The sequence below is a fragment of the Scleropages formosus genome, chromosome 8 (assembly GCF_900964775.1).
Source record: "Scleropages formosus chromosome 8, fSclFor1.1, whole genome shotgun sequence".
Lineage (NCBI taxonomy): Eukaryota > Metazoa > Chordata > Actinopteri > Osteoglossiformes > Osteoglossidae > Scleropages > Scleropages formosus.
This window is the reverse complement of record NC_041813.1, coordinates 19,319,444-19,344,895: the sequence shown is the minus strand read 5'-3', so window position 1 is coordinate 19,344,895 and position 25,452 is coordinate 19,319,444. Positions and strand designations below refer to the sequence as shown.

Here is a 25,452-nt window from a genome sequence, read left to right as displayed (position 1 = left end):
GTGAGTTTCTTTGCTCCTTCAGGGGCTTCGATGTCGTTCTGCTGACCATCCTCTCTGAGCCTGTTCAAAACCGACTCTGTCCTCCTGTCCTTGCCTAATGGCTTGCACCAGGTTTCCTTTCCAACCCATTTCTGGAACCTCCCCATGTGCAGCTCTGATGCAGTTTCCCTTTCGGTGTCGGCTCATTTCATGTCCAGACATTCACTAGCTCACTCAGTTTACTTGGTAGTGAAAGCGTCCGGTGGTTTCCATTGTACCTGTATGGGACACGATAAACTGAGAAGCGGTTCTTCCATTTATAAAAACTCTCATGTAGCGAAGACACATTTTTTTGCACTGAATGATTTAAACTATTTGTGAATTAACAATAGTGGTGAATTGAACTATTTTCCTATGATACAGAGGAGCCCTACAGGAACAGTACAGCAGCAACACTTCATCATATCTGCTCGCTGTTTGCTTGCCCCCTTTCTTGACGGATTTTGGAATTGTCACCTGTTTTGAAATAAGAGGTTCGAAAACCAGGATCTGCGTCTGATCTTCAAGTTTCTGGTCTTCCGGTTTTTGTCTGCCTTCTCGTTTTCAGGACAAAGCTATTTAATTTAATCCATACAACCTGCTATGTGAATGGAGAATCGGCTGTAAGGTGCAGATTACCGCGTGGAAACCAACATCATGCTGAAAACTTTACCCATCCTCATTTTCACAGCTGTTTCACCCATGCTTCACTACTCCTTCTGACTTTAACACTGGCAATGCTGCTGCCAAAGCACTTATCTAAGGCTGCCGTCAGATTTGGTCTTTTTTTAACCTTAATCTTTTTCAGTGCCTTTTAATAACACCACGTAATCAGTTCACTTGGTTTGCCTCCTTCTGCAGGCTGAACACCAGTGGAGAAAAAAGAAGAGTTTTTCCTTTTCAGAATAAATGAGTGTCAATTCTTTCATACATTTTATGCAACTTGGATGAGTGTCTATATGTATCTCTCTCTCTCACTTGTGCACCTGGGGGAATGGGGCAAGGATTTGAGTCAGTGCCTGAAAAAATCAGTTTTGGTTATATATCATTGCTTTTTATGGTTGACAAATTCTTGCTGAATTACACCTTGCAGAAGAAATAGTACACTATTACTAGGTAAGAATCAAATTGTGCTAATATTTAACTTTGGTTAACAGTAGCTGTATGTTGTAAACAATGATCAGTTATCGTTTAAACTTATTGCATGAAATGAAGACTATGCATCACGGGAAGTTTTAAACTGAACATTTGTGTGGCATAATAGCCTAAGGGAATAAATTCTAGCAAGGAAAGGCCATTTATAAGCTTAGCTTGAGCCTGCTTTCATCCTGGGCTGACTGACATTATATCAGAAAACTTGTCAATTTATTCCAATGTTTCGGAGCCTCAGTGAGGTTCATACCAGCACAGGAACAATAATAAGTAAAATCAACAGCAGCCACAATCTCCACATCTGTTATGTCTGGACATCTTCAGTGGTGTGAACTACTCCTTCCACCAGGATGGGGTGGTTCCAATACCTCTCTCTGAAGTTTCTAAACCTAAATTTACATTTATTTAGCTTGCTTTTCTTTTCCAAATGCTCTTCTCCAAAGTGACTTACAATGTTAAGCTACTTACAGTGATTTACCCATTTATATAGCGAAGGACATTACTCGTGGTGAGCTACAGTTGGAGATGGGATTCGAAGCTGGATCCTCAAGTCCAAAGGTAGGGTTTGTAAATACTGTGGTATGTGTAACTCCCCAGGTAAAGTAAATGTAAATCAAAATCACAAATGTTTGAGTGGAATTATGTCATGCTGGCTTCCTGTAGCTCACCTTTATTTAAAAAAAAAAAAAAAATCTGTACACAAACAAAAATGGTCATTGGTGCAAAGAAGGAGCAGTTGTACAATGGATGCCAAAACTATATTACTGTATTTAAATTGTGAAATTCTCTCCTTTCACTTTCTTGCATATAAGAGGATTCAAAAGCATTAAAAATATAAATATGCACCCTCTCAACCCTTTCATTCTAAAGGGCATAGCCCCAATGAAGATGCAAATTACATTGTTATTAGTACTTTAACGATGCAGATGCAAAAAAAAAAGTCTCCAAAAGGTTATCTCTAGGATGAAACAGCTGTTCTCGTGTCAGAAGTGAAGTATTGCTTTGCCATGTGTTGAGTCCCCATGAGGGATTCTGGTGCCAAAAAGTCTTCCAGCTGTTCACAAAGCCACCTGAGAAACACATTCCTGTAAGGGCAGCTTGTGTCCATCGCTGTCCACCTGAATTCATCTGTCAAGACATTAAAATCCAGTTAAAGAAGCCTTACATCTTCAACAAACACATTTACATATTCAAGCAGTGCTTTGACAAATGAGATGGGCATCAACTAAATCAAGATTAACTGACATAATTAAGACTTAGTAAACATGTTTCTTGCTGCAAGCTGTTACTGTTAGTCTTTATCCGAAATGCAGATGATACCTTCGTAAAGATTTTATGAATCAAAAGCATTAATTACTTAAGTTACAGAAATAAACTGCAGATGCAAAATCACGTGTTAAAGATATCCCCAATTGCTACGATGTTGCTGTGATGTTGACCTTTGCTGCGTGCTGGCATCCTTTATGGATACTCAATACTCCAGGCAGCGGTTCCTCCTCTACAGGTTCCATCAATCCAGGTATCTTTACTCTACCAGGAGCATCTTCATGCCAAGTTCCATCACTCCATGCCGTACCTCCATCAGAAGTATCTTCAGCCCAGGTACTTCTACTCCAAGTGTCTTCACTGCAGGGTCCACAAACCCAAGGTCTTTCACTCCAAGTACCCCTCAAACACATCCAGCTCAATGTCAGTGTCATAGGGAACTGAGCCAGGGTCCGAGAGCACGCCCAGGTCCACCAGTGCCTGGTCCATGTCCTCCGGCAGGAAGACGATCCCCACATTGAGAACTATGTACTCCATCAAGAAGGCATAGTAGAGAATCAGGACGTTCACGAAAAAAAGGCCCAGATAAAACATATATGGGAGCTCGTTGAACAGCGATTCCACCGAATCCAGCTGAGCATAAACCGGGGGGCTCATAGACTCTCAGGTGCACAGGTCTGCGGTTTGAGGAGCAACGAAAACTGTTCTTGGAGCAGGAAGCCTCAGATCAGTCTGCTGAGAGAAAGGCCTTCAATCCTTGGGACTTGGAAAGCAAGGGCACAAAAGCAAGCCATTCCAGCTACATTTTGTAGGGAAAAAAAAAATCTTGGTTTACTGCTGTGGTATTTATGACATGCAAGGCGTCAAAGTCATGGCCCCATTCAGTTTTAAAATAAAAGTGTCTGAATACGACAGGCTGCACCTGTGCATTGCGTAACAAGGTGGCACCGCAACCGCAACAACAACAACAACAACAACAACAACAACGGCGACGGCGGAAGCAACGGCAGCAAGACGTCGAGATGGCAGCGCTCGCGCGGAACGGCTCCGAACTGCGTCAAAGTGCTGCATCCGCAGGACAGTCCGCTCGCGCGAGACCCCGCCTCCTCCGCTCCGCTGTGCTGCCGCACAAAAAAAAAAAAAAAAAAAACAAACCGCCTGGCCACCAACAGCGTCTCAAACACAGCGCGGAAACGGGTTTGTTTACTTTTTGTCTTTAAATGCGCTCGATTTTCCGAGCCGTAAAACCCTTTTACACGCTAAAAAGTGATCGCTGCTATCAAGTCTACCGAATAAAAGCGTGCCTGTCACCACTAGCTTAACGTCACTACACCACGTGATAGCTCGTGCTTTGAATGGATCTCGGGAGGCGTAGTTTATTTATTACCCCTATCAAGCCGTTTAAGCGGAACACAGCTTCGAGAAACTCCAACTCCCAGAGTCCTTATGACTCGAACCCGGATATAGCAGGATTTTTTTTTTCTTTTTTTTTTTTTTTGGTTGTAGCTGATCTGGAAATGGGGGACAGTGAATTTTAAGGTGTTATTATTTTCGAATGTCACCGCGTCGTTGTTTCTCGCGTTATACTTTTTGAAAGCATTGGCAATGGACTGAGTTAACGCTTTAAAAACTGTGGAAATAAACCCAACAGCGAACGCAGCCATGTTTGGCCGGTCCAGGAGCTGGGTGGGAGGACAAGGGAAGTCCAAAAGCATCCACTCTTTGGATCATTTAAAGTAAGAGTACTGACAGCTAGCCTAGTTCAAACCTTTTAGTTTGTGTATTTACTTCTTTTTACGCTTAATAAATCACGAATTGATGGAGTCCAGTTGGAGTGTTAACTCGCACGTTCTATATATATATTTTGCTGTGTTGTTGCGTCTCGGCTAAGTTTGTTTATGTTTTATGCATGATTATTGCCAGCATCGTTCTTCTCTTCTCAAAGGTACATGTACCACGTTTTGACGAAGAACACCACGGTGACCGATCACAACAGGAACCTGCTCGTGGAGACGATCCGTTCCATCACGGAGATCCTCATCTGGGGGGATCAGAATGACAGCTCTGTGTTTGAGTGAGTCCTCAGTCTTAACACTCGTTATGCACTCCATACTCTCACTGTTGTAGAACCCCATCTGGAGGGCTCACAAAGGCAGCTCCTTACACTCAATGTTACAGATCTCCATCACGGTGGGGGGTCACAGTGACAGCTTTAATGTTCTAGTTTGTCCTCAGACTTAAAAAACCAATTACACACTTCATTATAAACTTATTATACACTTAGTCTTGCAGATCCTCATCTACGAGGATGGGAAGGGCAACTCTCTGCTTGATCTCCCCATCTTTCATTATACTGTCAGAATTGTACACGTTACGCTGAATTCGTATGCGCTCATGTTCTCGGGCTTATACGCTTCCTTTTACACTCATCCATATACACTCATCGCACACTCAGTTTTTATACACCTGAGCATGCACTCTGTTATAGTATCTTATATGTTCTAGTTTGGCAGCTCTGTGTTGGAATGAGTCCGTCAACACTCTCTACTTACGCACATTATTATATCTCCAGTGTTATACACCTGTCCGTGCACTCTGTTTCAGTTTCTTAAACACTAATTTTTTTTACACTTGTTCTCCTCTCCTCTTCGTATACAGATTTTTACCCCTAGTCTCCTCACCCGTTTTACACTTCATTTACTATTTCTGATCCCTTTACCCCATTCTCATGAACCCCTTTAACTCTCATTCTTTGCCCTTCTTTGTCTTCTTCACCTCATTTTGCTTTCATAATGTTAGCATCACTCTCATGACTTAATTTACTGTCATTTTGTCCTGTTATCCCTCATTCTTCTGCCTTCATCTTCTTCATATCCTTCTACTTTCGTTCTTTTTCCTCTTTGGGGACATGAATTTATGTACATTTATTTGTTTAGTTGACGCTTTTCCCCAAGGTGGCTTACAGGGTTAAGCTACCATAATTATTTAGCCATTCATACAGCTGGGTATTTTTACTGGAGAAATTTTGGCTAAATACCTTGTTCAAGGATACTACAGCTTGGAATTCAAACCTGTGACCTTTAGGTCCAAAGGTAGCAGCTCTAACCACTACATTAAAATCTACTCCTGGTGCTGTCTTAACACTAATAGCCAGTGTTATACACTTATGTTTGTCTGATTATGTTTGACTAGTCTTTTTCTTTTTTTTTTCGTGCAAATCTGTCTTACCTGGTAATGATTTCTTAAAAATATGGTTTGTATGTTTTTCAATTTAATATATTCGCACTGAGTTCTCCGAGACAGAAAATGGTTTTTATCCATTTGTTTATTTTTTAATAGTTGTGGTATTAAATATTCGAGTGTAGAAGCAGTGGTAGTGTTACTGCTATTGACCGTTGTCTGTTTAATGATGATTAATTAATATTGTTCATGTGCTGATTAACAATGTGCATGCTTTCCTTTTTAGCTTCTTTCTGGAGAAGAACATGTTTGCGTTTTTCCTGAACATTCTGCGCCAGAAGTCCGGCCGCTATGTTTGTGTACAGCTCCTGCAGACACTAAACATCCTTTTTGAAAACATAAGTCACGAAACATCACTGTGTATGTATTGCTCTGACCTACACCATGATTGTCCGTGTCCACTGGGCCCTTGAAATCATGTTGACATTTTGCCCTTGTTCTGCATATAGATTACTTGCTCTCCAACAACCATGTGAATTCCATCATTGTGCATAAGTTTGACTTCTCTGATGAGGAGATAATGGCGTACTATATCTCCTTCCTGAAGACCTTGTCCCTGAAGCTCAATAACCACACCGTGCATTTTTTCTACAACGAGGTAAGGTCACCCTTCTTGGTGAAAAACAAGCCCACGACACTTTTAAACTAGGGTTGATCTGTAGCTTGGTAGACGCGTCGCAGAAGGACCAACACGGAGACCTTCTCAGTCCTGTGTGTTTTGCACGCTCTTCCTGGGTAGTGCCTGTGTATAGGGGGAAATTATTGGTGTACTGTAAATGGTTGTGCTGTTTCACTGCCACTCTATCCTGTGGCACCCCTTCATAAAATTGCTCTGGGGTGTCCAGAGTAGGGTGAAACTAGACGGAAGGGTTTGCTCAAAGAGAAAATGCTGTATGATGGCTGAACATCAGTGCTCCATAATTGTAATTTTTTTTTTTAATGTAGGTTTTATTTTACTGTACCAGACTGTTTTCACAGAAGCGTTACACTGAATTTTTGTTCGTTTCACTACTTTAGATGATGACTGTAACCACATTAGTTGTCAGTTCAGATAGTTTCTGTGCAGTATGCTAATGATGATGCATCAATTTTAATTTTATTCATTGTCAGCACAGGCAGGTTCCAGTTTATGTCTCTTTGAGTGACTCCATCCGTCGGGCTCAGTTTTTTCTTTACTTCCTGGTTTTCTGTTTCCCATACTTCCAGCACACTAATGATTTTGCCCTGTACACGGAGGCCATTAAATTTTTCAACCATCCCGAGAGCATGGTCAGGATTGCGGTCAGGACTATCACACTAAACGTGTACAAAGGTGAGTACGGGGTCCCTGTTTTGGAACACTGCCGATTCAGCTTGCTTGGCCTTCGCATCTTGCTCCTCCCCTTTGGGTCGCTGGCTCTGCCCAGGACGCCGCATGACCTTGCACTTGTTGCTGCTCGTGCTCCAGAAAGGTAACTCTTGAGTCAGCAAGCTGGGATGAACGCACACAGGGTTCTTGGACTCAGTCCATTGTAATGGCTTTTTTTCGCTCCTGATTTAAGCACACACACAACATTCTTCCTGATTAAGTTAAAACTGTGCACATATATCATTAGACCCTTTAAATTTTTCTGTTTTGCACATAGTCGGGAGTCTTTCCCGTGGCCTTTGTTCTCTGAAATAAAACAGCGGTCTCTCTTGATGTTCCATCCGTTCTCTTAAACCTTGCATTTACATGTACTTTACATTGAGGGTTGTTCCAAGAGTATTGAGTGCATTGGAATTACCAGGAAATGCCTGATCATGTTGTAACTAGTAGTTTCAACAAGGGTATGAAAAGTCATGCCACCTGCTCTACTCACATATTTTTCGTATTTCAGTATGAATAAATGGCTGATGAGGATGTCTCATTTCTGCAAGGTGTGGGTGATTGGATTTCTTGAGAAGGAGGAAATCCCCATAGCTGACACTTGCTCACAACTGCATGCACATGGAGATGCCTGGATGGCTGCTTTCATGCAATGAGTGAAGTGCTTTCAAGAAAAAAATAGAGTAATCAGTCTGCCCCTAGTTGACATTTATGAATTGCCTCTGACTAGAGCAAAAAAAACTGTCTGTGAGCATTAACACAGTGCAATCAGAGCAATGGTAGTGGAACTTTCCTTCACAAGAACTTTAGTTCCTAGACCAGGGGTGTCCAAAGTTTTTTTGGTGAGGGCCAAATACAGAAAAATAAGCAAAGGCCCGGGCCACACACAAGAGGTGACATATTGACACATGATTACTGTGTGTATTTCTAACTCACCTATAATGTGAAGAACATTGCTCTCAGTGGGAGCAGTGATGCTGTCCTTTGGATTGAAGGATGGCTGGGATGTCAGGAGAAAGTTTGGTGGTTGAGACACGAAGGACTTCACAGAAATGGCTATCAGTCATTCTGGATCTCAGTCTGCTTTTGTTCTGATTTAACAGAGAAAATGTTTGTTCACATATGTATGTTGAGCCGAACAGGCTCATCATTCTTTTTGCGTGGCGTCTCATCAGAGGAAACTTGGCATGATCCAAACTCTGATAGAAGTCAGGGAGGGAGAGAAGCTAAATATTAAATATTTAGTAAAAAAGTAAATATTTTTCTTTGCTTAATTTTGTTTAGTGGAGAAGCACCTTTTCTGTGACTGGCTCCATCTAGTGTTGAAACTGAGAAGTGCAACAGAGTTGAGCTCAAGCGCCATGTGCGGGCCATATTCAATTATATTTTCAGAATTTGCTGCGGGCCAATAAAAACTGACCCGCGGGCCGCAGTTGGCCCGCGGGCCGTAGTTTGGACACCCCTGTCCTAGACAATAGATGGAACTAACTATGATATTTCGCAGTTCAATATTGCTGGGCATTTCTTGGGAATTCAGATATGCTCATTAATTGTGGTATGGCCCTCATATCTGTACATCTGGATGTACAGTGCATGTGAGTCTTTGGTGCTGTTGCAAGACTGCTCTGCATACACAGAAATGCTAAACCATGTAAATTACTCCGCTGCTGTACTGTATCCAGCGGGCCAATGTTTTGTATGTGTAAGGAGCTATGGAAGCAGGGCAATGTAAAAGGTGAATTTGAAAAGGGGTGGTGGGCATCATGGTCACATTTCTTAGGCAGGGTATTTTGAACCCTTAATAAATGTGTGCAGATGTTTTCAGGCCTTAGAATCAGCAGGATTCTACCAGACAGAAGTGAGAATGTAGTAATAATGTGTGTTTTGAGGTTGTTAATAGATCTTATGGTAGGAAAGGCAGTGGAGTGAGGGTGAGCGCCTTCATGACTCCTTGAAAGGAATTGTGTGGTAGAACCCTGTGATTCCAGGGCTGTGGGTCATGCAGTTCCATTGGGGTCATGCTTCCAGCCTCTTTGGGTCTGTTCAGCAGCCGTGTCCGAGTTGGAAACTTCCTCCAGGGCTCAGTCCGTTAACCCTATTAACGCTGTATCTATTCTTCCTCCCTCCCCTGGTGATTGATTCCTGTGTGCCTTAACCCAGTGTCATGTAAGTTGGTCCAGTTTTGGAACTTTTTTTACATTCTTGTCAGTCACACTGCATGCCTTCCTATACCCGTATGGTAAAAATGGTCAGACACACCAGGTTTACCTGACTTGGATTAAGATGTAAAGAAAAACATATACACACTCCATGCAGCTGTTTTGTTTTATTATGACAAGAGTGTCCTGATTTGGTGGTGTGGGCCAAGGTGGTGGTCTCATCTTCTGAGTTCTTTCCCCTTGACCCTGATGTTATCCAATGATCTTGTATCTCCTTCAGAAACCAGTAAGATATGTTTAAATCCCATGGTCAGGAAGTGGTGTACACTGGCTTCTTGTATTACAAAACGTTATGAATTTTCTAAGGTATAACATTTTTAGGTTTCTTTTGATTTGCATTTTGTTAATCTTGTTTTCTAAAATAGGGCAGCTGGTAGCATAGTGCTCAGAGCCACTGTCTTTGGTCAAAGGTTGCACTCTCGCCTCCATCTGTAGTATTCTTGAGCAACTTACCTTAAAATTGTTCCAGTAAAATTACGCAGCTTTACAAATGGGTGAGTAATTGTGAGTAGCTTAACATTGTAAGTTGCTTTGGAGAAAAGCATTCACTAAATGAGAAAATGTAAAATTTCACTCTATGCTGGAATGGAAACAATCAGTGTTTACATGGGCAGCCAATAGATGGCAGCAACGACCACACAAACAGAATAAGAGTTGGCGAGATCAGAGAAGGTTGGTAGCTGGAGTTTTGATGATTAAATGTATATGTACCCAGTGGATGCATTACCCAGGTATATAAAAAGGGTAAATAATTGCAGGTATCCTAACACTCTGATTCGATTTGGAGAAAAGCATCAGCTAAATTTGGCAGGTAATAGCGTAGGGGCTAGTGCTGCTAGCTTTGAACCTGAAAGTTACAGGTTTGAGTCCCACCTCTAGCTGTAGTACCCTTGAGCAAGGTACTTACCCTAAATTGCTCCATTAAAAATTTTCCAGCTGTATAAATGTATGCTGTGTAAATAGTTGTAAGAACCTTAACATCCATTCGCTTTGGAGAAAAGCGTCAGCTAAATACATAAATGTAACGGTGGCAATTTCCTGCCACTCTGTCTCACATAATGATGCTCACATTTCCCACAATGCATTCTGTTGAGGACCTTTCTCTTTTTGAGGTTGCCACTGGGCAGCCTGTGGGGTAATATACATGTAAATTGCAGTGTGTTGAACTGTTTGTAAACCAGCTGTATCCCAGGTGGACATGGCAGTCTGGATGAGGTTTCCAAGACATCACTAATGTATGGTAGAGTGATTCCTTTAAACATCATGTCATCCTCTGCACACGTCTGGTGTGGCTGTGTCTCCTGATGAAGTTGCAGAGATACCATTCAGACTGAGTATATAATACAGCTGTTTTATAGTATACAGCTGAGTTTGACAACTGTATTTTTATTTTACAATCATTTTAGTTTTAATTTTCATGCAGCTCAAAGTTAATAAAATATTACATTAAGCTGATACTTACTTCGGGTTTAAAGGCAGCAGTTCTAACCAGCTGTCCCATAAGTATATTTAACTACCACATCATACATCTTTGTTCTTATTTATATCATGACATTTAGCTGATGATTTTCTCCAAAGCAACATAGAATTGTTTACCCATTTATACAGCTAGGTAATTTTACTGGAGCAATTTAGGGTTAGTACTTTTCTCAAGGGTCCTACAGCAGTAGGTGAGATGTGAATTGTCAACCTTCAGATCCAAAGGCAGCAGCTCTAATCACTACACTACCGCAATATCAGACTTTTACAAAACCTGTAAATAAATTTAGTTACCTTGGTATAGTTGAACTTTTGTTCATTGTGACTTTGTAGTAAAAGTGACACATTACAGACACGAGGAGTTATGAATAGACTTGTGTTGGTAATACAAGGAGTCAGTGTATGTACTTCAGTCAAAATCCCAGGATTTTTTTGTGAACTCGACACACTTTAGTATGGCTTCGGTTATCTGTCTCAGCGTGAACTTTGCAGACTTTCCCAAACCCTGCACCTGTGCCATTTAAAACTGGGCAGACTGTATGAGTTCTACCACTTTGTATCTGTAATAAAGCTCATTTCTGCTTTCCTTTGATAAAATACATGTTTTTCAGTCATTTCATGAGCTCAAGAAGTCAGACAGGAAAGGAATGTCTGAATGCAAAGTATCAAGAGTAGAAATTATAAAGCCAGGTGTAAATGCAAGGGAGAATGTGGGAGATGCAGATAAGTTTTATCTTATTTTTTAAATTTCCAGCTTAGCCCCTATTTTATTTATTTAAAAAAAAGTCAATGCCTGTGTTAACCCTTTCATCGCCCCCCCCTCAGCCAGGCTTTCTGCACTAGTTATACAAGCTGTCTTCATAAGCTTACAAGGACTTTTCCTTCACGTTCAACTGAGCTGTCCTGCCCGCATCTCACACCTGTCCTCTCTCCCTCACAGTGGACAACCAGCATATGTTGCACTACATTCGGGACAAAACTGCTGTCCCCTACTTCTCCAATCTGGTGTGGTTCATCGGGAGCCATGTCATCGAGCTGGACAAGTGCGTGCAGACGGATGAAGAGTAAGGACGCCGCCGCCCGTGCAGTGTACCCAGGGTGCAGCTGCACGCATTTCCACAAAGTGTCAGTGTTGCTCCTCTTTTGAGATTACGGTCCACTGATCTTCTTTGGTTTTGGTTAAGCTTTGGAAAAACTTAGACACTTAATAGATGCACAGTAAAACTGAGATCCATTTTTTATACCCTTTGTAGAAATAAAGTAAAATATGTGAAATATGGCTTTTTTCTTCTTAACCAACATTGTTTGTTCCCCCCCCCCTTTTTTTTTTTTTTTTACCCACTTTGTTGTAAAATCTGTTCTGTCAGTGTGATCCATTGTAAATGGGTGGTGGCCTCTGCCAGGACATGTTTTACGTTGTTTGTGCACCCATAATTTACACGTGGAGTTTGTTTGCACAAAGCAGGGTGTGCCCTCCAGAAACAATTTGCTAGATCCCACTTGCAGAACCGCAGGCAGAGTCTCAATTTGATGTCATTCTTATTGTCTTTGTTCATGGTGTCTCACCAAGGCTCCCACACATTTGCCAGCAGCTTACAGCTCATCCTTTAGGCTTTTAATTGCGCTCGGGTGGAGATCTTTGAGAATATTTCGGGTATTTTCTTGTGCACATTAAGCCCAGGGCTGTGTTGCGTGCTTCACCTCATGTGTGAAAATAGCCCATTTGAAAGCAGAGGTCTCTTTGCAGTCGCGCCATGCGGTCTTTCTTAACGTGTTATCCACTTGGGGCTGGAGCTAAGCAGTCTGCAGCTGTTGATGGTGCTCCAGGCTCACAAGACTACCGCTGACTACCTGGTGGCCCCTGTTTGTTCTCCTAACCCTGGCCAGACACAAGAACCGGGGGAAGCTGAGCGACCTGGTGGCCGAGCACCTGGACCACCTCCACTACCTCAACGACATCCTCATCATCAACTGCGAGTTCCTGAACGATGTTCTTACAGACCACTTGCTCAACCGCCTGTTCCTGCCCCTCTATGTCTACTCGCTGGTTGGGAACGAGCAGGTGAGGGGGGTCTGACCTCTAGTGCCCCGCTCCACCCCCCACTCCCCTAGCATTTCAGCCTCTCCATGACCCCCCTAACCCCACCCTGGAGTGTCAGGTGCTGCAGGGTGCTGACTGTGTGATCATCTCATGGTGTCTAGGACAAGTTTTTGTCTCTGGGTCCCCGACACGCTCCTTTGCTTCATCTCTCCACCAGTCTGCCTGCTCAGGTGAACCTCTGGCAGCTTTGCTTCACAGAGAAAAAATTTGTGCTCTGCTTGTTTTGTTTGCTTCAGTTTGAGCTCTTCCTCCTTTCTGTTTCCCAGGAGGCATGGTGGCCGTAAAGCTAATCTTTGTAAAGTGTCGTGGAAATTCATAATTGTGTTTATGCAGCAACGTGTGTTTTCATTCTTGCACTGCAATAGTGCTGTAGTAATGTTCTGAAATGGAGAACATTGTTTTTCTCCATTTTAGCCAGAAGATCGCAAGATCAGTCCACAGGTGTCGCTGTACCTCCTGTCACAGGTATACACATACCAGTACCGCAAGTGTTGAGAGACACCAACCAGGCACCTGTTGTTGAGACTTGGCTTTCACTCATCTCTTTCTGCTGTCCAGGTGTTCCTGATCATCCACTACCAGCCGCTCGTGAATTCGCTGGCCGAGGTCATTCTGGACGGAGACTTGTCGGTGTTCTCTGTTTCTAGCGAGCAAGATGCGCAGAAGAGCACGGTGAGTCCTGCTCCACGGCATCTGTCTAACTACCCAGCGGCCCACTCAGCATGGGAAAACTACCTTGTGTTTGTGTGTTTGACTGCCTTTCCAACAAGGGGTGCTGTCCCCCCTCTATTGTGTGGGCTAAGTGGAGCACAGGAAATGGTCATGTGAGAAATGTGCCCTGTTCTGTTTGCCAGTTAGACAGCACCTTTGGGTGCTGGTGACTAGGGAGCCACACGGTGCATAGCAATTCCTGAAACATCAGACACTGCGTTTGTAACCTTTGACCCATACTGCACTTTCATCCAATATTTGATATAAAATGTCCTTTTAGGGTTGTACTACAGTTTAATGTCCAATACAGTGAAATTTTGATGTTACATTGTAAACAATCTCAAAATCTAGGAAAACATATTACTTATTACAACCCCTTTGAGGGGGCCCTCTTTATAACAATGGCCCAGATATGTAATTTTCTTTCTTTATTTATGTATGTGTTTTATTTAATTGCAATTTACATTATCAAAATGTCAGTGGTGACTAACATGTAGTTACGACTGTACTAAAAATATTGAAGAGGAACATGTGAAGCACTTGTATGGAATCAGTACAACTACATGTTTCAATTGTGTTTCCACTGTTGGTTCTGGGACTGCGGTCCAGCTGTGATGCTTAACAATAGCACGGTTCTGAGAACATGGTTAATAGCTGATGAACAGGGAAACGCTTTTTGTGGCCTGTGTATCTGAAAGTATGTTTTTGAACTTCTTATTTATTCCGGTTTTCTTCCAGTGTCTTGTGTCACTACTTTGTTTGCGGTTTCCTTCAGGATCAGTAAAATTTCTATATATGAACGTATGTGTATGTATGCATGTGTCTACTTATCTATGTACATCTGTCTCTCTGTCTGTCTATACGTGTAGCGAATGATCCTATTGTAGATGCTTGCAAATCAGGGCAACCCCTGATGTTTTAGCAGTGCCGATTGTGGACAGTGCACACAGCGAAGGTGCGTGTTTTCCCCTTTGCATCCTGCTGTCGTCATGAGTGTCAAGGATGCGTGGACATCTGCAGCACCCGCGCTGTTGGTGACGCTCAAACCATGCACATTCATCATAGCTGCGAGGTTGTGGGCCGTTATGAAAGTTCTGTGGTGATGTTCTGCTGCAGATTGATTTGTGTTTTTTTTTGGAGGATTTAACCCAGATAAAATCAGATGACCCGAAAGTAATATTTACACAAATCTGAGTTCCACGGGGAAGGTCCCAGCCACTCTGTCTGTGTCTGTCAGTCAGTCATATCGGGCTGTCTGTGTTTCCCTAACATTATGGGCCTGTTTGAGGTAAATCCAAAAACAAAGACCTTGTGATGACATGCCAGAAAGGTTTTATCTTTTTTCCCTTTTTATAAAAATTAAAAATAATATTTATTCAGCTCTGAAAAGGTGTCATTAGGGACTGTTAATTGTTTTAAAGTTAGTTCTCTGTGTGTAATATGATTTAGATTTTGTGTTTCAGCCTTTTGACTCACACAGTCAGTTTCGCTAAAGTATTCTGTAGTCACACCGCTAACAGTTAGCCGTTACAGTCGGTTATCAATAGAACTGAAGCATTCTATAGTTACACTACTAACAACTAACTTAAAGCTGAAGTCTTTTGTTTCCTCACCAATGATTTGCAACTGTGAATCCAGGTTCCACGTTCTTATTTCACCAGACACTCATCTTCTTAATCACATTTTTTTTTTCTACATATCGCTCCCTCTCCACACTAAAAGATAAGCCCGCCTTTATCATCTCAGTTTCTAAATAAGCTACGAGCTTTCGATGTGGCGTTTCTCAGAATCTGCCATCCTCTGCTCGTAGAAAGAGCACTTCTCCGCCAGGCGGTCGGATAAGGTTCTGCCCTTATCTGCTTTCTATTTCCATCTGTGGTCTTCCTTTCATCTTTCTCGGAGCGCCACGCCAATTCCTCTTCAGACCGTGCGCATCTCTGCACCTGCAACAGAGTCGCCAGCGTGGTCACTTTCCTCACTGCTTGTGGCCTCCTGTGAGCCTGACCCTTCTAAGAATCCTCTGAATTATTAATATATTTTTTGAATGCGATGTTTACGGGGATTCAGAAAAAAGGAGAAACGAAAGGGTTTTAACACCTTTTTAAAGTAGGATATTGTGCAATAGAAATAAATATATAATGTGTGTAATATTGAGGAGAAATTTTATATACGGTCTAGATTTGATGCATTTTGTATTTTCAAACAATAAATGCTTTTTTTAGATGGAGGCCAGTTGCACAGCAAAAGATGAGTGTCCAAGATGACTTCCAGCTGATGCTTCTTGGAAAGATCTCAGCTCTTACAGTAGCTACTTGTCTTGTTCTTGCAATTTTTTTAAGCAAAGGGCACATTTTGAGAATTAATTTTTTTCATGGTGTTTTGCATATTCTTGGTATTTTGCATATCCCCCCATGGCTTCTTGGACCCAGCGCTGTGGTGCTGAGTGACCATACATTTTTGTATATGTGTGCAGGAGACCTCGGGGCACATAGGGGGTGGCAGTGGGATCTGTGGTTTATCTAATTCTGGTTAAGCCACGTTCTCAGTTTCCTTCCAGCATGCCAGAGGGCCGCAGGGGAGTGCTTCCTGCACTGCGCCAGTGTGATGGGGCCAGTGTCTCGTCTCTTCTCTTCTCTCTTCTCTTCTCCTCTCCTCTAACCTACTTTCTGTCATTTCCTGTCAGCCCTGCGAGCGCATTTGTTCTGCACCTGGTTACCAGCAAGCGGCCTAGGGCCGCAACATCAGATGCGCCTCGCAACACCTCGGGTGACGCCTCACAGAGGAGGTACAGGAGAGCAGCATGGTGATGTTCTCTTCTCAGGTGTCTGAGACCACAGTCATTCTCCCTGCCTGCTTGTGTATTTGTGCAGGTTTTGATGTTTTTTTTTTTTTTGGAGGGGGGGGGATGTACATGTGTAGTCAAAGCAGAAGGAGTGTAATTCAAGATTCTGAAACTTAGATTAAAAATCCCCAGACTCTGGCAAGTGAGAGTACTCGATTCACAGATAATGTTAAATTATTTGAATAATTATGCTAGGATTCTGTGGTTTCTGAGGATGGCAATATGAGCAATGAAACTGAGAGCAGACACCAATAGCTAAGTGATATTATAGATATTTAGCGTTCTTTAATCATGTTTTATGAATTAAGTCCTTTACTCTATTGTTTTTAAAGTCTTGCATTCTTACACTGACATTTATTTAGCAGATGTTTTTCTCCAAAAGGACTTGCAATGAGCTCTGTGTAGTGTTATGAGCCCACACACCTTATTCACCAAGGTGACTTACACTTCTAGATACACTACTTACACTGGGTCACTCGTCCATACATCAGTGAAACACACCCTCTCTGTCACTCGCACATTATGGGGGAACCTGAACGCTGTCTTTGGATTGTGGGAGGAAACCAGAGCACCCAGAGGAAACCCACGCAGATACGGAGAGAACATGCAAACTCAACACAGATTCTTCGTTTAAATAATTAACTTGGTGCCCATAAAATAATTAGAGCCCATAAAATAGTACGTAAAGAGTATAACTTTCTTCTGAGAACAGAAACACTGACATTTATTTGAGGTTTTGTGTTTTTTTTTCTTTTTTTTTTTAAAAGCGTTCCCTCTGGGTTTTTTTTTCTCTGATCTGATAAGTTTGCACCTTTTAAGTGCAATTCTTTGCTAGTTTCTTACAATTATCGCATTTATACATGAAATGCAGATTTCTCAGATTTGGGACACAAGAAAGCAGGAAACAGCGCAGACTTCAGATTTACCCCATTCTTGGCTGCAGAGTACTCTTCTATGAAAACGTACGTTTTTGCAGAATGATAGGGGATGCGCAAGTCTGGTTTTTCTAAAAATTCAATCTTTAAAACGCAAACGCTAGTAGTTTTTTCCATCCAGAGAAGTTCAGAAAGGTTTAATGGTCATTAATGCAATGCATATCCACAGATTTAAAAAAAAAATATATATATATATATTGTTATACGTTACATATACAAGAACTGCGGATGCCATGGCAAAAGAAGACTGTATAGTCAGTCTTTTCTTTGTTTTTTCTTTATGTTAAAATACACTGATGCTCCATAGGCAAATAGGTAACTGTGTCCACTTAACTTATTTGCATGTGGTCCCCATAACTACACACATTCAGCATCACCGATCACATGTTTACAACCTAGGTGCATTTGCTTAGCAGTGTTTTTGCACATTGTACAATTCTGCATATTCTCATGACTGGTTGTTTTTACATGAGTAGGAGAATATCATGCTGGGGCTCCACCCACACACCTGACACAGTCAAAACAGGAAGAAGGGCATGGCCTGTCTTTCACAACATTTTTACATTGTTTCTGACAATGCAGCTATTAGGGTTTGGTTTTGCTCTCCTGGGAGTCGCAGTTATCTCCTGGGCATAAATTAGTCTTGCAAAGCTGAGCTGTTGGAGATGTATGAAATGTGTGGTTTGTTTAGTATCCTGAATGTCAGTAGACCCTACAACCACTCCCTCTCCCCCACACTGCCCTTCTGGAGAAGCACTGCAAGTTCTGCTTCCAGAGCAACTTTTTCATTCTGTCGTCTATTCTTAAAGTACCACCTTCTCTGCTGAGGGGGAAGGGCCATCTGTAGTTGTTCTAGCACTGGTTTTATGCTCAACCACTGTCATGCTTTCCATAACACTTTTCTCCTAAATGATGTACAGCAGAGTTCATTAAATAATGGATGAAGAGCTTGAGATATAGAAGATCATCAGTGAACAGCTTGTCTACTGGTTCGCATCCCTCAAGTAGCTGGCTATAGAAGTGACGTTCAAATGACAGATACATAGATAATCTTAGCAGATGATAGAGAAATGGGAGTAGAGAAGTAACTCTGAAAGAGATGGGTTTGAGACCTCTCTTTAATGCTGGGAGGGATTCAGCAGCTGTGAGGGATGGAGAAATTCATTTTTAAACCCTAGGGTGAATGGGGCCGTTAGGGTATAGGGAGTGAATCCTGAAGTCATTGGGGTGTTGAACTTGATACAGACAGCTGCAAGGAAGCTGATGAAGAGAGACAAAAAGAGCAGCTACTACATGGGAATGTTTTGGCAGGTCAGACTTCTGTGGAAGAAAATCGAGAACTAGCCTGCAGTGGCTGCGAGTATTGTTTGCAGGTCTTGTTCAACATGTGTCTACCACTAACTCTAGTATGAATGGCATTAGAGAACAGTTGAAACCGTGACAATGCAACATCAGCATAATTTTTTACTGAGAAACCCAATAACGGGTAGATTTAGAGAAATATGTATAATGAAGTCCAGGAGACCATTTATTGTGACTCCTTCCTGGAGATCTGCGGTGGTCTTCAGAACCTTTCCACGAATATCTGTTTTCCACCTGTGCCTTTTCACTATTACTGAGCAACTTCTAAAAATAAGGCCCTTTGGAGCAATGAGGTGAAAGCCTTCAGGTCAAGTGTGTCACGTGTGGGCTGACTTATAGAATGACTCAGGCTGTCACTGTACCAGCAGCAGCTACTAACGGTAATGTAAAAGTGGGACAGGTCGGTTGCATGCTTGAGCCACCACTTCTGTCTCTCTGCAGATCTGCCCCCCCCCCCAACTCTCAGGCTAAGAATTTCAGCTTTGATGATCATTCTTATAGAAGAGAGGATGAACTCTGGATTCCTGTTAAAGCTGCTTTTTCCCTCCCAGATGCACCAAAATTATTTTCTGGGGCTCATGTATGCTCACGTGGCATGATGTGACAGTTTCCATCCCACTGTGTTTTCTCTGAACCAGGTTATATTCAGTGAAAACGCCTCTGTTTGTGGTTTTCGAAGGACCGGTGTGTTTATAAATAGGTCTCTTTATTAAATCCTGCAATGAGAAATGTGGTGACTGACAGGAAGTGGAAACTGGGAAGGCTTCTGTGTACACAAATGAAATGGCACTTAAAAGGACATAACTTGTGGTGTTTTTTGGGAGGGGGCACTATTAGTTTGTGTTGGTGTGTTTCGTTCCTGGATGGGCAATGCTGTCAGTCAAGGATGTGTGTTTGGTCAAAGGAAACCACATAGGGGGCTTCATTTTTAATCGTCAGTCCAGGTTCTACTCAGTGGGCTTACATCGGGTCGGGTGAGTAACGGGGCTAGTTTACCCCAAGCACAGCAGACAAATTTGCAGAAAACCTGAAAGATTTCCTTATTATGATTTTTAAATAATCATATACAAGATGTTGCAACCTCCACATTGTCTTGTGAGAATACACATGCTCCTTCCGTTGGTTCTGATGACAGGGATGAGACTTTTTTTCTCATTGTTTACCAAACACTTGGTGTTTATTTTGCACTCAAAATCATTTATGATGTGCTCAGTGGTGAATAATGTGCCCTTTGACTTGGTTTCCTTTCAACCTTTTTAAGAATCACTTTACCTCATTTTTCCCTAGATGTTCTCTCTTAAATCTCGCATGGAGATTGGTAGCTTCAATGGTGAAGTTATTTGCCCTCTAACCACCTGTACTGTGAATAAATCTGAAAAGCCTAGTTCTTAAGACTTTCACTAACAGGTGTTTTCTTGCCTCTTATTTTGTTTGTTTTTCCAATGATTATTGTTTGCTTCAAACACTGACCTCATCTGAGTTGTTTGGTATAGACTAATGTTGTCCTTATTAGTCTGTTCATATTTTCAGTATTTACGTGGGGGATTCAGCTTAAACACTGTGTTCCAGTATTTCCTGCATGAATTTCAGTCCACATCTTTATTTAGAGTAATTGTCCTGGTATTTGCCCTGGCTGTCCTGAGTTGGGTGATCTGGTGTGCTTTGAATTTGATGTGTGTAGAGCATCCGGAGTTTGAATATGTGAGCAGGTCCCATACTCATTGTTGGTGTTGGCTGCCATTGGATTTTCTCGGTTGCTGTCAGACATTGCATTCCAAAATCACCCAGTGAGATGGAAGCTGGCATTATGTTGGAATTGATTGTTTGTTTGTGTTCTTCTCACACTGGCAGTCGAGCGCCAGCGTACGCCGGTTCACGAAGCCAGCGGAGAGCTTGGAGCGTTCCTTGGAAATCAGCCGGCAGCGGGGGCGCAAGCGGACCCAGAAGAGGCCCAATTACAAGAACGTGGGAGAGGAGGACGAGGGCAACAAAGAGTCCGAGGAAGGAGCTGACAGCCCCGACAGGGCCAAAGCTACAGAGGCCAGCAGCAAGGGTGCCAAGACCAGCGGTGATATGGAAGGTGAGGGCTACTGAAAAGTTCTACAGCATCTTTCTCCTCCCTCCTCCCTGTCTGTGTCAAGGACCCGTTTTGTACCAAACAGACTGTTGGACCGGAAGTTTCAGCTCCAGTCCATTGTTTCTCAGGGCGAAAGGGCAAGGGTGATTTATTGAGACAATGTGCAGAGACGGGTTGAGCTGAAAAACACGGTCATGCTGTGATCAAGGGGACCCATCACAAACACCTTTTCACTCTTCCACACCACATTACTTCATACACTTGGTGAAGTTAGTTTACTACAAATTTTCAGAAAGTTGCATGGAACTACAAAAGTTCTGGATATGGCTTTTCCATCGTTTTTTAAATTCCAGCGTAAAATGAACATTTGTTTAGCACTTTATTAGGCTGTTGAGGAAAATGGAGGGGACTAAGACACACATCCACAGAGGCAAGGTAGGAGCGCACAGTAGGGGGCAGCATGGAGCAACACACATTACTTACCTGGGCCATAATTTGTGCTGCGGTTTCCTTTCCCATCAGACACTAAGCATTTTGTTCCTTCAGTCACTTGTTAGTCTGTGCTCTCGTTGTGAGTGACTGCTGCATTCACTGTCTGTTTTACAGTGTGACAATGCTTCGTTAAATTTAATAACGCATAAACAATCCTCAAAATAGTAAGGTGTTAATTGCTGACCTTGCAGCGACCTCCAATGCTCCTCTTCCTGTAAGACTTTTTTTTTTTGTGCTGATAAGCATCTTTAATCACCCTAATCGCACCTCAGTGGTTGTGAGTAGCTCGGAAAGGCCTTAACCTTTGTGTGTTTTGGCATCGTCCGAGTTCCCGTCAGGGTCGGAGTAGCACGTTTCACGCCACTGCACCGTTTGCACTTTGACAGGAATACAATGCAATTATCTAAAATAGCATTGAGCTTTTGATCTGTTTCCCACCTTTATTTCAGATATCAGTTGCATAGTTGAAGGTTTATATTTCCAGGAGAAATAAGGAAGTATGAATCTTGCACTTGTGCTACCAGCTAAATTCTGTCCCACTGTCAAGTTCCCTTTTGTAGCCCATTTAATGTATTTGCATCCATTGTTTGCCTTTGCGCTAGTCACGGTCCGTTTTTGCACTATTTATTAATTCCAGTGTTATCCATCTATCACTGCCTTGTGTGTGCTCTAGCATTGTGCTGTTTCCTTCAGGATTAGTAAAGTTTTTATCAATCTCTCAGTCTGTGTGTCTCATATCTGCTGCCCCCTGCAGAGATCGAGATGGTGGTGATGGAGAAGTGCAAGATCTCCGAGCTGTCAGCACTAACGGAGCAAAACATCACAGATGAGGAGAAGACGGCAGCAGCGGCAGCAGGAGCGGACGGGCAGCGGAGCAGGTCAGGGGTCTGACCTTATCTCTAAGAAATGTATTGTTTTGTTCAACATATTAAGGGTGTTTGTCATTTTACCATTCAGATTTTTTTTTCCCTTTTATTCTTAATGGTGTTTGTTTTCTTCCTGAGATACCTGAAGCTTTCTGGTATTTTCCCAGCAGTAAGAACTAGAGGCTTGGGTTGCTAAGGTGGAGAAATGAAGGGTTGCTTTTCACATCTTCCCAGGATCTAAAGTCTCTAATTTTTGTTTTGCATAATTGGTGATTTATGTTCGGTTGCATGGTGAGTAGACACAGGCCCTGTCACCTGGGAAACGGCTAAGGCCCAGGTAATTCATAGCTCTTGTCACACAAGTAAACCGGCCAGAGCCAGCGAGACATCCGCCAAGCGTTCACATGTTATTCAAGGGCAACAGGCAGGGCTGGCTGACATCACTGTCCTGTTTGGCATTTACAGGCCTTTCCTGGACATGGTCTACAATGCATTAGACTGCACCGTGGATGACTACTATGCCCTGTTTGTCCTTTGCCTCCTGTATGCCATGTCCCATAGTAGAGGTAAGCTCACATTTTCAGATGACTCGCACTTTTGAGAAAAGTCCAGGTCCCTTGTTTTGGGTAAAAGTGTGCAGTGCACAGACAACCATCTGTTTAACAGGTGTCTGGGAGTTCATCTGAGTATGAATGTAAAACATCTGAATGTAGCTGCTCTTAGCAGCATAGGCATGCTAATGGGGTCATGCTGATGACCTCTAACACTCACCACGCCCTGAAACTGGGAGTGGCAAACAGGGCCTAAGGGCTCAGAGCCAGTGCTTTCCCAGGGGTTGTTTACTCTCAGTGTGAAAGGGAAACCATTCCATAGTGCTGCTCATGTGGAATTTACAGGTTTGAGAAGGGCAGAGTTGGGGGAGGGAGTAGAAGGTGGCCACAACCGAAGTGACACCTTTGCTTTGTGTGCAGGAATCAATCCGCAGCTCCTTGAGAGGATCCAGCTGCCCGTGCAGCAGCAGGAGAGGAGCAATTACAGTCAGGTGCTGGCTGAACGCCTGATCTGTGTCATGAACCAAGCTGCCCAACCAGGTGTGCGCTCTCTTGCACCCTTCACATCCAAATGGGCTACCATCCTGTGTATGCTCACTGGCCACTCAGTAAGGCTTTGCACAGTCATATGCAGTTGGGGTTTGGCAAATAACATGATCTTCTTGAGTAAAATTAAAATGCAAAGCTGTGTGCAGTATGCAGGCACTCATTATAGAACAAATACCACTACTATGACTTAGGAAAACATAATCCATTATTTTTCATACAACAGGCTTATTATTCAGTACAACAGCATTTTTCCCTGTTATGCAGTTATTTTACTTTCATAACTGGCACTTCGTTTCATACAGCAGCTTTTATGAAATGTTTCTGAATAGAAAAAATGCTCACCTATTGTCTTACACACAAAAAGGTTATTTTCGGGCTAAATTGAGCTTATTAGCATCTAAGATTCCCTGAACACAATGGCTGCTAACCTACAAGAGTTTAAAAAGTGATGGATGGACTGCCCTCTTATAATACAGGCACTGGACAAAGATACTTCTTTAAGCAGTTAATTTAACCATAGCCCCACTTTCATAACAAAATCAGCTATAACCTATTACCCTCTATCACATTGACAGTTTCAGCCAGTCACAGCCTTGATTAAGGTAAATCTAATATCACAGCTGAAGTAGTACGTTCAGTACAAACTTTTGGAAATAAACTGTGAATATTAGCTTAAATATTTAAATAATATAAACAGCTTAATAATATAAATACCGTTACACTTGGACAGCTAAGGCATTAATCTTACGATAAACAGATCGTCATCTATTGTCAGAAATGGCATAGAACTTCATGGCATAGTATCTGTTGCAGAGTGAAAAATATGGTAACAGTGTTGTGAACTTTTTTTTTTTTTTTTTAACCATAAACATCCCTTCAGATGGTAAAGTTCGTCTGGCCACGCTGGAGCTCAGCTGCCTGCTGCTGAAGCACTCAGTCATGTCTGCCAGCAGCTGCATCATCAAAGACGTCCACCTGGCCTGCTTGGAGGTAGGCCTCCCTTGGGTCAGTCGGTCCCCCATTGATTTGGCCAGAGCTTTCCAGAAGTTCACAGCTGGGAAATTGCACAAAAGTTACCCAGGAAGAATCGGGAGCTTTTCTCAGCAGCAGCCAACTGAAAGCAGTCCTCTTGGGGCCAAAAAGCACCGTGCTCTAGTCAATGGGAGGAAGAATGCTTGGTGTTTCTAAGGATCCTGGACAAGAAAAGTGTGAAAGGCTGATGTTTGTGTTTATAGCTTGTACTTGTCAGTGGTTTCATTGTAGTGTTTGATGTTAATGTCTGATTTCTCCAAAAATATCACTGGTGAAAAAGGAAAGAAACTTTAAGGCTACATACAGGTCAGCCCTATACAATATATCCAAATAAGACAACTGGTAACAGATTAGATAACGATTTTTCCTGTTCTTCCAGTTCAGACTCACTGTCTCAGTGTGCAAGAGTGGAATGTTAGGAATTAGTGTGTTTCTTATTAAAATTTATTCCTTTTACGATAAATGCCTTTGAGGTAATAGTAGGTTTCCAGTCATAGTGGGGGAGCAAGAAAAGATTAATGTCCTGAGGGCTTGCTGGTTTGAGCCCCACTTCCAGTTAGTGTTGTAATCACCTTGAGCAAGGTATTTAAGTCCAGTTAAAATAGCAATGTAAATGAGTCACATGTAACAAGTCATTTTGCATGAAGGTGTCAGCAGTGCAACAAATGAACAATTAAAGCAGTTTGTTTTTTTTAATTTTATTATGTTTTATTTCACTTGTTCTCTAAGATTTGTTTTTAATGGAATGAGGGCTACCTGTATTTACACTGTGAGTTGATGAGTGGCAGTTAAGGGATCCCAGATAGGATGGGAGTGTGGGACCACCTTGATTTAACTCGCTTCCACAGTATTCATAGCTGAGTCTCACTGATCACTAACATTTCACATGTTTATAGGATGACTTGGTCATCAAGCATCATTGAAGAGAGGTTTTTTTTATTTTTGTCATCATAAATGAATTTTTATTTTTATGTAGCTCAAAGTAAATACAAAAAAAAATACAGAACTTTGAAGTTTGTTTTTTATGGCTTTTGGTTTTACCAAAACTCACTCACGTTCATTGTTAGATAGATGTAACACTGATTTTGCCGTCTAGCTGAACCTTTGTTACTTTAACTAAAGTCATTTGTTCCCTCCCCACCTCCCTAAATTTGTCAGTGAAACCCTTGGCAAGAAAGTGTAAATGTTGATTAATTTAGCTTGGCTGGTTAA

The 25,452-nt window shown here is 42.3% G+C and overlaps 2 protein-coding genes across 9 annotated transcripts in view; one reads left to right on the top strand and one right to left on the bottom strand.

Moving 5' to 3' along the window:
• Window positions 1-1,820: 1,820 nt before the first annotated feature.
• dexi (Dexi homolog (mouse)) lies at window positions 1,821-3,752 on the bottom strand. Of its 2 annotated transcripts, none has more exons than XM_018757117.2 (2): window positions 2,610-3,752; window positions 1,821-2,298 (listed from the first exon to the last, which is right to left on the bottom strand). In XM_018757117.2, exon 1 carries the CDS (start codon window positions 3,091-3,093, stop codon window positions 2,824-2,826), a length of 270 nt encoding a protein of 89 aa, XP_018612633.1. In that variant the 5' UTR covers window positions 3,094-3,752; the 3' UTR covers window positions 1,821-2,298; window positions 2,610-2,823. The 2 variants fall into 2 exon arrangements, with proteins under 2 accessions (XP_018612633.1, XP_018612634.1); XM_018757118.2 differs by having other exon boundaries at window positions 2,747-3,752.
• A 194-nt stretch (window positions 3,753-3,946) lies between these two features.
• Window positions 3,947-25,452, top strand: part of clec16a (C-type lectin domain containing 16A) — a 36,149-nt gene continuing 14,643 nt past the window's right edge. For 4 of the 7 annotated variants that reach the window (XM_018757248.2, XM_018757244.2, XM_018757250.1 and 1 more), the window contains exons 1-16: window positions 3,947-4,172; window positions 4,382-4,510; window positions 5,903-6,036; window positions 6,126-6,274; window positions 6,883-6,988; window positions 9,185-9,190; window positions 11,663-11,786; window positions 12,610-12,784; window positions 12,925-12,993; window positions 13,238-13,288; window positions 13,382-13,495; window positions 20,525-20,753; window positions 21,997-22,120; window positions 22,574-22,674; window positions 23,080-23,199; window positions 24,089-24,198. In XM_018757248.2, coding sequence (XP_018612764.1) covers window positions 4,099-4,172; window positions 4,382-4,510; window positions 5,903-6,036; window positions 6,126-6,274; window positions 6,883-6,988; window positions 9,185-9,190; window positions 11,663-11,786; window positions 12,610-12,784; window positions 12,925-12,993; window positions 13,238-13,288; window positions 13,382-13,495; window positions 20,525-20,753; window positions 21,997-22,120; window positions 22,574-22,674; window positions 23,080-23,199; window positions 24,089-24,198 — 1,815 coding nt within the window. In that variant the 5' untranslated portion in view covers window positions 3,947-4,098. The remainder of the gene's footprint in view (window positions 4,173-4,381; window positions 4,511-5,902; window positions 6,037-6,125; window positions 6,275-6,882; window positions 6,989-9,184; window positions 9,191-11,662; window positions 11,787-12,609; window positions 12,785-12,924; window positions 12,994-13,237; window positions 13,289-13,381; window positions 13,496-20,524; window positions 20,754-21,996; window positions 22,121-22,573; window positions 22,675-23,079; window positions 23,200-24,088; window positions 24,199-25,452) is intronic. The other 3 variants (XM_018757252.2, XM_018757247.2, XM_018757246.2) reach the window with 2 other exon arrangements.